General features: G+C 38.4%; 2 protein-coding genes across 3 annotated transcripts in view; both read right to left on the bottom strand.

Moving 5' to 3' along the window:
* Nucleotides 1–13,590, bottom strand: part of LOC147102841 (fatty acid-binding protein 1, liver-like) — a 41,512-nt gene that overhangs the window by 20,173 nt on the left and 7,749 nt on the right. The gene's annotated exons all lie outside the window — the stretch shown is intronic.
* Nucleotides 3,142–13,590, bottom strand: part of mafga (MAF bZIP transcription factor G a) — a 51,898-nt gene continuing 41,449 nt past the window's right edge. For both annotated transcript variants that reach the window (XM_085963723.1, XM_085963722.1), the window contains exon 3: nt 3,142–9,923. In XM_085963723.1, coding sequence (XP_085819849.1) covers nt 9,471–9,923 — 453 coding nt within the window. In that variant the 3' untranslated portion in view covers nt 3,142–9,470. The remainder of the gene's footprint in view (nt 9,924–13,590) is intronic.

Genomic DNA, 13,590 nt, shown 5'->3' with positions numbered 1-13,590 from the left:
CAGCGGCGTACTCCCGAGCTATGCCGCCGAGCGCGAATTCATGGCCGTTATGTCTCAAATTACTCTCATACTGTATCCCAAAATGTTATTTTCTGAAAAAGATCTACCTAATTTGCATTTGAATGAAGCAATACTAACTGGTTCCACCGACGGACGAGGGAGCTTGTTCTATAGATTGACCATGCGCTCACTAAAATATTGGTACCACAGATTAGTTTAAAACTATCGCCCCCCCCTCCATAAGCGCAGTCTGTGTCCTCTGGCTCTACTGTTCCTGCGATTTACTAAGAAAAACAGCTATTCTTTTGTTTTTCATTTAACAAATACATTTGAGCCCCAGTCTCATTGGAGTTGCTGTACTACACCTCCCTGGTTGTTGGTGTTCTCTCCTTCCCACATTACAACAGTGACTACACTCCAAAAAGTACTTAATTGGCTGTAAAGCGCTTGGAGATGTCCGGTGGTCGTGAAAGGTGCTATATAAATGCAAGTGTTTCTTTCTTCCCAATCAGGTGAAGTCGTAAACCCAGCACATCATTTTGTCACACTCAAAACAGGTTCGGGCTGCGAGTGATTGGAAATGCACATCTACTCTCTTCAGTCTGACCATATGGAACATGGGAACCCGATAGGACAGCAGAAACTTTTGTTGGAAACTAAACTGAAAGAAATTCACTACATTTTTAAATTGGATTTTTAGCATTAGAATTCCAGCATTAGCAATTGTATAACCAGCGATGCTAAATGAAGGAAGTTACATGGTAGTATTGAAATCAAATCTGCATGCATGTCACGTCACCGAGTATAAACCACAGATGGATTTCTGCATATTCATAATCTACAAGGAGAAAATGTCATGTTACCTCTTGCCATTACTGTATACAAAAGAAATTCATGCAATGTGCTGGTGGAAATTAATTTTGTTTCACAATTAGATTTAGAAATCATGGACATTTATGGCACAGGAGTCTGTGCCGGCTGAAAAAGAGCTATCCAGCCTAATCCCACTTTCCAGCTCTTGGTCCATAGCCCTGTAGGTTACTGCACTTCCAAGTGCATATCCAAGTACTTTTTAAATGCGATGAGCGTTTCAGCCTCTACCACCCTTTCAGGCAGTGAATCCAGATTCCAGGATATTCAGTACTAATTCACCTTAACAAGGATATCGATAGAAGCTAATCTTTGAGGATTTTTCCAGTAGAGAGTTTTTTTGGTAACGGTTGCAGAGGTTTGGCTAAACGAACAATTCAACTTGTATCCACCATTTTTTTTAATTTTTTTTTTTTTTTAAAGTCCAGCTGGGTACCTGACATGCAAGGAAATCCATGACGCTGCTTAAATGTTTTGAAATCCACTTAGGAAAATTGTTTCACTTGGCTGATATCGTGTTCACACCCTTTCCTAAAGGGATGCACCCGACTTACTCAAGCCTAGAGATATTGGGCGCAGGTTAGAAAAATTCAAGCCTTAGGGATCTGAAGCGTGTGTAGGAGCGCTGCCAGAGTGAAGAGTAACTGCCCAAAACCATGCATTTTACCCAGAGTGCTATTAAGGTTCCTGCCAGTTGCCCAGCTATCTGTTGGGACATTGGCATGCAGGGTTTTGATATCTGTAAATTGTGTGTTACACAAACACATTCCAGGTTCTCTATTTACATGAAGAGGTGGCATGTTCATTTCGATGCATGCAAATTTTCTTTTACCTGAAACCTGTTCCAAAATGCAAAGGAGCGTTGTAAACGAAGGGCATTTTATTCTATGAATGTTGATGTTAACTGAACTGACCAGCAATGTAGTAATTCACTCCAGTTAATGATTACTTAATGGTTTCATTTACTAAACAGAAATCATTTAAGGTATGCGATTTACCCATTGAATAGAATGTCATCACTTGCATGGATTACCATAGTTCCTTCACTAACTCAAAAAAGGCTGTAACACATTATTAAGCTTTAGAACTTTCCAATACTTCTGAAGAAAGTCTGAAAGTCTTTTAAGATTATAGACAGTGACTTTTATTATGTACTTTTAACCCCATTTTTAATGTTTTATTAATTCTCCCCATTTTGTGCACAGTCCCCTTGTTAATCTGCTACCAGAACCTGGTCATTGTTCTGGCGCCTATTTTCAGGAGACCTACACCAATCAGCGGCACAGCATATTGGAGCAGTAATACTCCTGTTCTCTTGGCTCACAAGAAAACCATAAAATGTTTTAAAATTTACTTTGCTGGCCCTGGCTGCTGTTGCCTAGTGGGAAAGCCACCACTGCTCCCCACTTAGGCCTCGGGCCAAGATGGCAGCTCTGGCTCCGATGACATCATTGGGAGCCCAATCTGCATAGTTTAAAGGAGGACCTCACCGGTTTGGGGCAAGTGGTCTTCTCGCCTGTAATTTAAAATTAGCGTTGGCCAGAGAAGGGCAGGAAAGCAGTGGCCAAGTCCTCCGCTCCATTTGAACTGTCTCCCCCCCCAACCTGGTTTCTGCCAGGATGGGGGATGTGGAGTTAAAATCAAGCCCACAATGTATTAAGTGCCATGTGAACTTAATGCAGACTGACCAAATCCAATAGGTAAATTTGTGCTTTTAGTGAAAATAAAATATATGTCTATAGAAAATCCAGGCATTTGATTTGAAAAAAAGACTTGTATTTATAAATGTTTGCACTTCAGATACAATGCATTATTTTGAAGTGAAGTGACTATGCAGGCAAATGCAGCAGCCAAACGGCTGAGAGAAAAATGCTTCCAGCTTATGAGCTGAATTCCTGTATTGGGGCTTGAACTCAACTTTTTGGAGGGGAAAGAAGAGAAGTGGAACAATGAGACTGTCATGGTGTCTTGGATTGAAGCATCATACTGTCTTGGATTGAAGGATTAAAGTGATGGCCCAAAAGACTAAAAAAGGGAATATTTTCTAATACACCAGATTTTAAGCTAAAAATTCAAATTCCTCCTTGTAAACTCACTAGCTTAAAAATGATATTTTTAGTTGGCACTCAATGCATTTACTGATCAAAGAAATTAAACTACTTCCTAATGGTCAGGTTGATGGGGTCAGAGATTAAGTTTACACCCAAATTAGATCACTGCACTTATTCTACACATTGTAAAAAGATACATCTTTCATTACACTAGGCTAGATCACTTTAAAAGGTGTTTATTGGTCATATACAAAATAAAGTAAGCTGTATCTCAACAAACATACAGTATATACAGAAATAAATTAATGATGTGTCCAATGGAAACTGATACAGTTAATTTTCATGGCGGTTATGAATACATACTTATCTACAGATCATAAAGTACAATAATTTAGGTAATAAATACTTATTAAATGGACACTTTATACAAAGTACAACAGAGTGATTCATTACACCCTTTGGGCCAGAATTTGATAGAGAGCGCATTATTCATCAGAATAGTTTTAACTTTATTCATCTAATACTGCACAAATTTCATTTTACTACATTGGTAGTATGCAACCTCCTCACAACAGCATTTCAACCCTCAACAGTGTGATTACAATGCTCCTGGGAAGTGAAAAGTAACGACCTTTTCCTTACGCTTCAAAAAAACAGATTTAGATCCGTTAAGCACCCACAATAACATCCCATTACTTTGTATTGATGGTGTACGACATTTTTATTTTACAGTAAACACATCTAGACCTTGGAAAATCTTTGCAAAATATATTAGGCTCCAAAGATCTAGACAGATTGCGTGGAGGGGCAGTAAATTTAAATAGGCTTCAAGTTCAATCCAGTACCCAGCTTTGCATAAGTGTCAAGAAAAGTATTAGCTGAATCAGGTACAATATTTTGTAAGTACAGTGATACACTAGCCAGCTGCATCAGAAAAACGTTTGTCAAAACTAAGATACTGCAGCTAGACTCCAGCTCCACGCAAAAATATAATCTACAATAGCATATTCTTCTGATGCACAGTCACTTCCCAACTGATCTCCAGAAACAGGATCTCATTTCGAAAAGACCCTTCACCCAGCTTCCACATTCCAATTCATTTACTAGTTCCTTGTATTGAACTTCCCAGTGACACGCAATCACCCAATAATGTGCTTGCAATGGTCAGTAATGCTTCTGAAAATTTGCCAGCTTCTGGTCAAAGGGCTGTAATAAATGTAAAGCTGGATGCAGCACTCTGGCAACAGTACAACAGTAAAACGGAATACCTGCCCAACCGACTCCAAAAAAGTGAGCACTGCTCTGCAACAATATGGGGATTATACATCCTGGGTTAGAATCTTATCCACAACAAAATGCAGCCAGGAGGGGCGAGGATATTTCACTCCTTGTCCGGTAGCCTACTTCCAGTAGCCCAAGTATCATTAGTAAGCAAAGAGCAGTATGACTGAAGGGTTTGCTTGCAAAGTTGAGAAGCACACACTAATAACTGGTTAGTCAAGTGTGCAAATCTGGTCATCAGGCTAGATGTGAACATCCAATCAAAATGGAGAGCTTTATTTTTGTTTCCGATTTCTGATTAATTTGAATCTCATCATCAGGTCGAGCAGTTGGTGGAAATAGAAACTATTCATCACTAACATGTCCAAAAATATTTCATGTGGGCTTCAAGCCTAAGGGTTTAAACACAATAGTGGTGTTCTTTTTGTTATTTGTGCTAATATATTAACAAAAATGACCTTTAGCATGTATTACTCCAGTCTATAACTTTGAACACTATAAAACACAGACACACACACAGACACTCCTGTAACACAAATAACTCTTTAGCCCTTATATCAAGACATTACTTGTACAATGAGTAGTCACCCCTGCTATCTGTAGGGCACTATTCCAGCACTGTTGTCCTGGACACCAATTGCTGCTTGCATATTTGAAAGAACCTCACTTGACAAGAGTCACCAAGCCGTACACACGTACGCCACACACCTCACGTACAAAGCACTTGCTAAAACAAGCACTTACACTATTCACAGAATAAATGTTACAGGCTGACAGCATTAAAGAACAGAGAAAACAAATCACTACAGCATCTGAATGGGAATCAGAACAAGGCTTCAGTTATTAATTCTCGTCATTTTAGGGGAGTGGAGGGGGAAAAGAGATTCTTTCACCTACTGGTGATATATTGATCAGTTTGTATACAAAATGCCTTCTTTAAAAAAAGTCTTGACAATCAAAATAGTACTTTTTTCCTTTAACTCCAATGGCATAAGACACGTGAATCTTGGGTACCCCTTCTCCTGATGATCAACACAATGAGGACACTGCTTCTCTCTTTAAAAATGTTGAGTTGATGCATTCTTAAAAATCCTTGTTGTGAAATAAATCTCCCCCCCCCCGTACTGTAGTTCTAGTGCAATTTCCTTTTGTCTGGAATAAGACTCCTGCTTCAAATATAATTGCTAAGTTGCTTCAGGATTATTGTTCATGCCCCCCTCCCCCACTTTTTAAAAAAAAGTTATTGAAATTATAATTTTCCCACCAGAAACTACATCTTTCTTAGAACCAATCCTTGCTGGTATTGTGCAATCAAATATTGTGGTCAAAAATTATTCTACTTCTCTAAATGGATTTTAAATCGGCTTATACAATTCAAAATCAAATGGATAATTAACATATTTGGATAAACCACATCCCAGGTTTATAAGTGGCGGGAGAGGAAAAACCCACAAGATATACAAATGGAATTAAATTAATTAGACATTTGTCTCAATTTGACTTTTAAAACTCTGCTCTGTGTTTGAACAATAGGCATATATTTTAAGAATGGAAGCCACGTTTGAGCTTAAAAGGCTTCAAGAATCAGGTAGTTTTGATTACAGCAGAGTTAGTGTTAAAAGCAATTAAAACTGAAGACTGTTAAGCATTTGCTCTCGCTTAACACCTGTCTACATGATTCCACATTCAAACAATATGCTCATTGCCAGAAGGCTAGACTTGAACTTAAATTCTAGCGATAAGTTGCTGTGTCCTCACGTGATTACTTAATCACAACACAGCTTATGCGTTATTCAAAACATCTACACATGGCACTAAAGCTGGCCAAAGGCAGGCATGGTCTCAGCACCAGACACTCAACACCTCAAACTGGCATCTATACCTTCAAACTGGCATCTAGAGAGTGTGGGCTAAATGTTTTGTAACTATATTGTGCGGCCTTGTAGCTATTTTAACTAATATTCAGTTCTGCAATTAAAAACTTCTAATATATAGTTACACAATATCCCATTCAAAAATTCTACATGATCCTTAAGGTTTTCACAAATTAACAGATCACTATAGGACAAGCAATAAATCCTATTTGGTTTAATTGGATTGATTAGGATTCCGTCCCAGAATTCTTGGTAAAAGAGGTTATCGGATGGTTGGGTAGATCAAAGCCAGGTTGAGTTGAGATGCTGAGGGTATTTTGCACAGCCCTTTATGGCACAGAGAGAAATCGTTTTTGACAAAAATAAGTTTCTTCTTACTGAAAACTATTGTGTAAAACAGCATTTTCTACAATTACAATATCACAATTCGATAGAGGTGTGCGAGAAACCAAGTCATATATGCAGTTTAGCCAAATAGATTTGTATTTCAGACCAAACAAACATCGGGTTAACCATTTAACAATGAACACTCAGCAACTCCAATAACAGCTCAACAATTGAACAGCACCTTTGATTACACATTCAACATTGAATATATTTTTGCATTTCCAAATCTCTAATATATATTCTACGTCAATACAACTAAAGAATGAATCCCTTAGTATGCGTTGGCAGTAAATGTGTACAAATTAATGCAAAGTTCAGAAGATACAACATGGGGACACCTTTTGGAGACTACTGTGGTATACAAGCCACCAAAACGTTCTCAATTAATTAAAGATTCATCACAAAATTCATCCCCCATATTTTTATAAACAGCAGAGCGAATACAGATCTAAAACAGTTAACATTATGCTATTGCTGTGCAATAGTTTGGTACTCCTGGTTTGGTTCAGATGGGCTGAAGAATATTTCAGAAGCTGAGACTGTTGATCAACTGAACTGGAGGTTTACACACCTCCTTAAAAGTTTGTTGCATTTTTTGTAAATTCACATGTGCAGCAAGTGAAGAGGAAATATGGAAAAAACACACACACAACATAAAACCCCATTGTGCTCACACACAAATAAATACAGAACTAAACAACTGTAAAATAACACTAAACTGCATATTAACACATCACAGATACATCACCCCAGATCCACTTAACACGCTGATTCACTAGAAAGCTATTGATTTCAATAAGCCACTCTAGAAACATCTGTAAAAGCTATTAAACAATTTTTTTGTGAAGTTTTTTGTATATAAATATTGTATGATAATCTGTGTACTTATAAAAATTAAACTCGAATACCCTTACATGTTGACAAAGATACTTTGTATACATACACTAAAGAGGAACTTTTACTATCAAAGATTCTCTGAATAAATTTTCATTCATATGGTTAATCAGTCCCTTCTACTCACACGTGCTCTTTAGAAGCAGTTTCAAACTTCTGTAATGGTTCAATATTGTCATTTTCATTTTTTGTGGCTGAGGAGAGAGAAATGGGGGTGGGAGGTGGAACAGCAGCTAGTTCTAATCAGCCGGAACAGACAATGAGCCAACTCTCCACATCTGACTTACGACAGTCAGAGAGGATTAAACCTTTTTCTTAAAAGCAGAATGCAGAGGGCTTTTGCTGAAATAGTGTTCTCTCTTCTGGCATTTGGATTGTTGCTTCTCTTTTACCACTTCAGTTAGTCACTTGTGTAAAGAGGCATAAAACTGCGGTGCGAGTCACGAGGGGGGGGGGGGGGTCGAGGGAGGGAAGTCACTTAAAACCGGTGGTAATCTGAACATTTGCTCACTACAACTTCCACAGTATGTACACATTTGACTGTTGTACAGGTTGAACCCCGGTAATCCGGCACCCAACGGTCCAGTACCTTCAGTGGTCCGGCACGAATTGAAACCAGCGGTCTTATGTTAACGAACTCGATTTTGGGTATACAAGGCATCATTCCCACGTTTGCAGCTTACGCAAAACTCAAACGTAGTAAGCAGTGAAGAGGATAACTTCAGGATGAATTTCAGGACGAAAAAGCCAGACGGGTGAAAGGGACAGACAAGTAGAAAGGCATACGGGGCGTTATTTACCGAACCTTCAGTGGTTCGGAATTTTCAATGGTCCGGCACCAGCCTGGTCCCGAGGGTGCCGGATTACCAGGGTCCAATCTGCATGATTAAACACTGTTGTGAAAATCAACAATTCAAAAAAAAACGTAAACACCAGACTTTTGAGGTCTGTCTGCAAGATATTCGACAATTGTATATTACACGATTTAAAAGATACATTTTTTAAAATTCTAAAAAATGGATAGGGTTATCAGAAGTTGGAAGTATTCAAAGCAACAAAGAGATATGAAGCTTTGATCTGAAGACTGGGCTTTTGAAACGATTCAAAAGCGGATTGTGCAGTCTGACATTCCACTGCCCTCTTTGGAGAGTGACAGGTAGATGGTAGGGTTGCTGTAACGGCTTATAGTGTTACAAAGGGCGCTATAATTCTGCCTCCTCCCATCTTTGCGGGTTTTTAAATGCTGCGCATTGTCTTACAACAGGTATTAGTTTTTTTTTTTTAAATGTACAAATTAAAACCCAAATTTTGAATTTGTGCTATAAATTTGTCAAGAAAGACCCAGTAGTATATGAATAGAAAGGAATACTTAACCATATGAACAGGTCATTTGAACTACCTTACTCCATGGTGATACGGTACACCGTGTTCAGATGTGCATGAATATGAGAAGCTGTTAACTGGTCAGTGCACAAAGTTAGCCACAAGGTTTCGATCTGAAATAAAACCTCCAATAAGAAACACATCGCACTGTACTGACAGACTCGGTTACAATCTAACTGGTTGAACTACTACAGCACCACACAATATTGGGATTTTCTTAAACATGTCATGATGCCACTTCATTCGAATGCAGAAAAATAACTTTTTTTTTGCAAAAGTTTGCTCAAGTTACAGTGAAAAATCAATGAACTTGTTCTTTAGGAAGGCTGTGGAGTCATCAGATTTTGGTCTGTGTGAAATGCTATCAAGTGGCAAGATATTCAAAATAAATGATGGTCTCAATTTCATTCACTTGTGGCTACGGACAGTACTCAGTGCTAGTTTGGTGCTGAAATAAATTTCAACATTAAGTTACCAAACTGAAGTTTTGGTTGCCATGATGAACTAGGTTGACTATTTTAACTAATGCTTTGCTTATTGATTGAGTTGCCACCGACCGGTGCACGATTTTCTCCTGTGGAAAAATATATTTCAAATGTTTGTTTTGAGAGAATGAGTGGGGGGGGGGGGTGGGAGCGAAATCTTTTGAAAACCTTGTGTTTAACTCCATGAATTGACCAGTTCTACTACAAACTAGTTTGGCTCCGGCCTGTGTCTACAGCAGTATATACTAAGATCTTGCATCCGTTTTGGATTTGACTATTGTGATAACGCTGGTGGTAGCCACTTTGCCTGGCATAATGGGGCCAATGGCAGAGGTGATGGGACCTCTAACCGGCATGACGGGTCCTCTGGCCACGGTCCTGGCGAAGCTCTGCAAGGCCTCATACTTGGATCGCAGCGCGTCTAGCTCCAATTTCATGCTGGCATTCTCAGATGCGAGCTTCTCCACCTCTTGCTGAAGTTCTGCTTTCTGCTTCTCCAATTCCTCCTTCTGAGTTACCCTCTTGACACGGCAGCTGGCTGCATAGCCACGGTTCTTGAGCGTTCTGCGACGTTGTTTCAGCCGGATGATGTCCTCTTTGGTTAGGCCCCGCAGATGTTGGTTCAGTTCTCGAACAGACATCGAGACAAGCTCCTGATCTGAGAGACTGGCTCCATTTTCACCTGGCTCTCGCTTCACCTGTGTGTGGGGTGGGGGTGGGGGGGCAGAGGGGGGGGTGGAGGTGGAGAAGAAGAAGAAAGCTTTCAAAATGTAGCACCAACTTAAAAAAAGGCATTTAGAAATTCTGAGTCATAGGACAGAAATTTCCATTTGATAGGTTAAACGCATTCCAAATTATGGCAAATATGGGAGTCCAATGCATCTTTTCCTAACACTGGGGGAAGATTCTCAACATTACCATTTATCACAAAATCATAATCACATGTATAAAGAACAGGTTAACAATTCACTATAAAATAGCAAACAGTGGAAGTGTTGACAGTTTCAAAAAGGTTATTTCTTCATAGAATTGCTTTCTTATGAAGGTTGGTCCTTTGACACCACAAAAATATTCTCACTCTATAACCCATGCAGCTCTTATACTTCCAGCACCAAAAATAGCTGTCTGTACACAACAATTCCTAATGTTTAACCAACTGGCTGATCTTACTTTAGATTAAATAAATGACCTTTAAAACAACGGTTAGGAGAAAATATGTGAAAATATTAAAACACTAAATTGTGAAAATATTAAAACACTAAATAAGTTGAAGTGTTCAAGTACAAAAGGGGCACAAAGGGTCACAAATGGTCACAAATGGTCATCAGGAAGTAAGGAAATCAACTTTTTCCACTCAAAAGATAATAAAAAGGTGGTAAATAAATTAGCAGGGAAGGCCTTTAAAGAACACAGTATAAATAGGAGTCCAAGGGAGAGCTCGATGAGAGATTTAAAAGAAAGGATATGATAAGGAAGTAGGCAAGGGGGTTGATCTATCAAAAAGGGAGTAGCTTGTTGGCCTTAAATGTTATGTAGTTCATTTGCAGGGAACAAAGTTCACTAACATACTAGCACGCCCAAAATTCCTAACTGTACCATTCAAAGCTTAATTTATGCTAGAACCTCTACTAATACGTGGAGAGTTCTTAATATTTTTATTACTGCAACCATTCCAACATAGTATTTTGTTATGTGCCCCAGTTGATAAAAGTGCTGCAAATCAGACTTACACGTGAAAGAAATGGATGTTGTATATTCCCAGTGTTGAAGTTCAGAACAGTTTGGGTCTCAACGGTTTATATCTAAAACACTGTTGCATTGAAATTGGAAATATGTTGTCACCGTCACTGTAGTTTTTGATTCCGTCGTGTCAGATAACTCATTGTACGGTTTCATTACTTTAATGGCCACTATATTTAGTCAGATTTTTAAACATCTGGATGGTAGTTAATTTTCCAGATAAATTATATTAAGCATAGTTTTTTTTATAAAAAATACAGCGAGTCCATTAACTAGAATGATTTGTTGCTCGATAGTTACAAGTCAATGTAACTGCATAACCTCCAGTGCGTGGGTTTTAAATAAAAAATATTTATTATTGTAGTCCTAAAATTATTAATAAAGCCTGGCTCTTGGTGAACTCCCAGAATCAATGTTTAGGGTGGCAGTGCACAGCACATTTGAAAAGACCTAAAAGCCCCCCTTGTAAACCAGAAATGAATGGCTGTCCAGGAGGGAGCATTATATACACAATTAATGCCAGGTGAACATTAAAATCAATTTTTTTTTTTTTTTTTTTTTTAAATAGTTAACTGCAATACTTACTATTTTCCATGTGTAAAACTCAGATGTCACAGGAGCAAGGAGCAATTTAAATGTATCGTTAATTCTCAATTAAAGTACTGTGCGGAGGACTGCAAGAGACTTCAGGAGGGCATAGACAGGTTAGTAGATTGGGTAGATGGATGAAATGTACATTTTGAAAGAAGGACAAACGTTTATATACACTGAATGGTAACATTTTAAAAAGGAGTAGAGGAGCAGAGAGATTTAGAGGTTCAGATATGCAGCTCTTTAAAAAGTGGGCGAACAAGATGATAAAGCTGTTTAAAAATAAAGCACAATGGATCATAGGTTTTAAAAATAGGGGAATGGAGCACAAAGCAACAAGGGAATGCTAAACGTATTAAATCAGTGGTTAGGCTGCAGTTACAGTACTGTGTCTAGTTTTGGGTACCTTACTTTAGGAAGGATATCAAGGCCATGGAGAGTATACAGGGATACCAGGGATGAGCGGCTTTAGTAATGAGGAGAGACCAGAGAAACTGAGCCTCTGAGAAAGGTTAACAGAGGATCTGATTGAAAGTTTTGCTAAGGTAAATATTATTTCTACTGGTTGGGGTGAGTCAGTAACCAAAGGGCAAAAGCTTAAGATAGCTGAACGTAAAAGGTTGGGGAATAGCAGTGTACGACCTGGAATGTCTGCCCCACCAGAAACAGGTGACAGAATCAGAATCTATAATAGCATTTAAAATTAAAGTGGATAATATTTTTTTTTTTTTTTTTTTAATTAAGAAGCTTAAAAAGGGTATGGGGAAAAGGGGCCAATTGGACATCCCTTTCCGAGGGGTGACACAGGTGCGATGGAACAAAATGACCTTCAATGCTGTAAAATTCTACGATTCTAGATAAGGCCATTAAAAAAGACAAAGAAAACTAGAAGTATATAAAATGACACTATTTTAAGTGTACATCAGTTTCATCGAGAGAGTCATCAAACATGGATTATACATCACAGTAGCAGAATTATTTGACAAAACAGGAAGAAAGGCAAATTTTACTTTCTGAAGACAGAAAAAGCATTAAAAGTTAAAGCTCAATGTGTCACCAACACCACAAGTGGCAACTTCAGAAGTGACCAAAAAAAACTATCGAAATAATCCATTAAATAACAGGAAAAAAGTACAGTACATCAGTTTCATTAACCTTTTACCAGCTGCCTTACGAGAAAATAAATAGCTCTGTGGGGGGGGGGGGGGGGGTGGAAAATCACAATGTTTAGTTTTTTAGAGCAAGACCTCAATAAATAATAGAATAGTCCAACTAATTTCAGTTTGCTCTATTGTATCGAAGTATCTTTGGACTCGATGCCTTGGGCAGGTGTAGAATTATTAAGACACATTTTAAAAAAGTTTATTTTTTACATTTTCAACCAAGAGAAGATGAACCAAATCCTTAGCCCCACCCCCCACATTTACATTTATAAGAATATAGTGCACCCGGAAAAGCACTTCCCATTTTCTCATTGAATATTTATCTTTACTCTCTCTAGAGATATAAAAGGCTTAAACCAGGATTTGGCTTTTTCGGTCATCAGAAAATAAAATTTGACTTTTACGTAACAACACAGTTTCTACTGAATTTCTGATGAAATTTTACTGCAGGTTATTCACTACACTTTCTAGGGAAGCCTAGCAAAATGTGGACGGGTTCAGCAACATGAACAGTTTAATTAAAATCATTGTGCGGAGAGGTCTTGATGGTGGCACAGCAGAAAGTTGCTTTGTTTTAATATTTAGATGAATGGAACTATTTAAAAAAAAAAATTTTTTATAAACGCCGTGGGTAGCCATCAAGACCTCAAGTGACAAAAAGCCTTGGATAGCTCTCTGATCTGCAGCAATGAAGAGAAGCTGCAGATAGCATCAATATAAGGACCATGTGCACCGTTAGACAGCTATATTTACATAGCTCACTGAGATCCTCTAGGGACAGCAACATATAGCACCACAGGATACCATGCTATTTTTGGCACCGCAGTTGGGCATTTTCTACTGATATGGCCTCTGAAACAAACCCCTTCAC

The sequence above is a fragment of the Somniosus microcephalus genome, chromosome 21 (assembly GCF_052327205.1).
Source record: "Somniosus microcephalus isolate GS21.2 chromosome 21, FLI_Smic_1.0, whole genome shotgun sequence".
Classification (NCBI taxonomy): Eukaryota; Metazoa; Chordata; class Chondrichthyes; order Squaliformes; family Somniosidae; genus Somniosus; species Somniosus microcephalus.
Note: the sequence above shows the minus strand (reverse complement) of the source record. Positions and strands in the feature narration are given on the sequence as shown.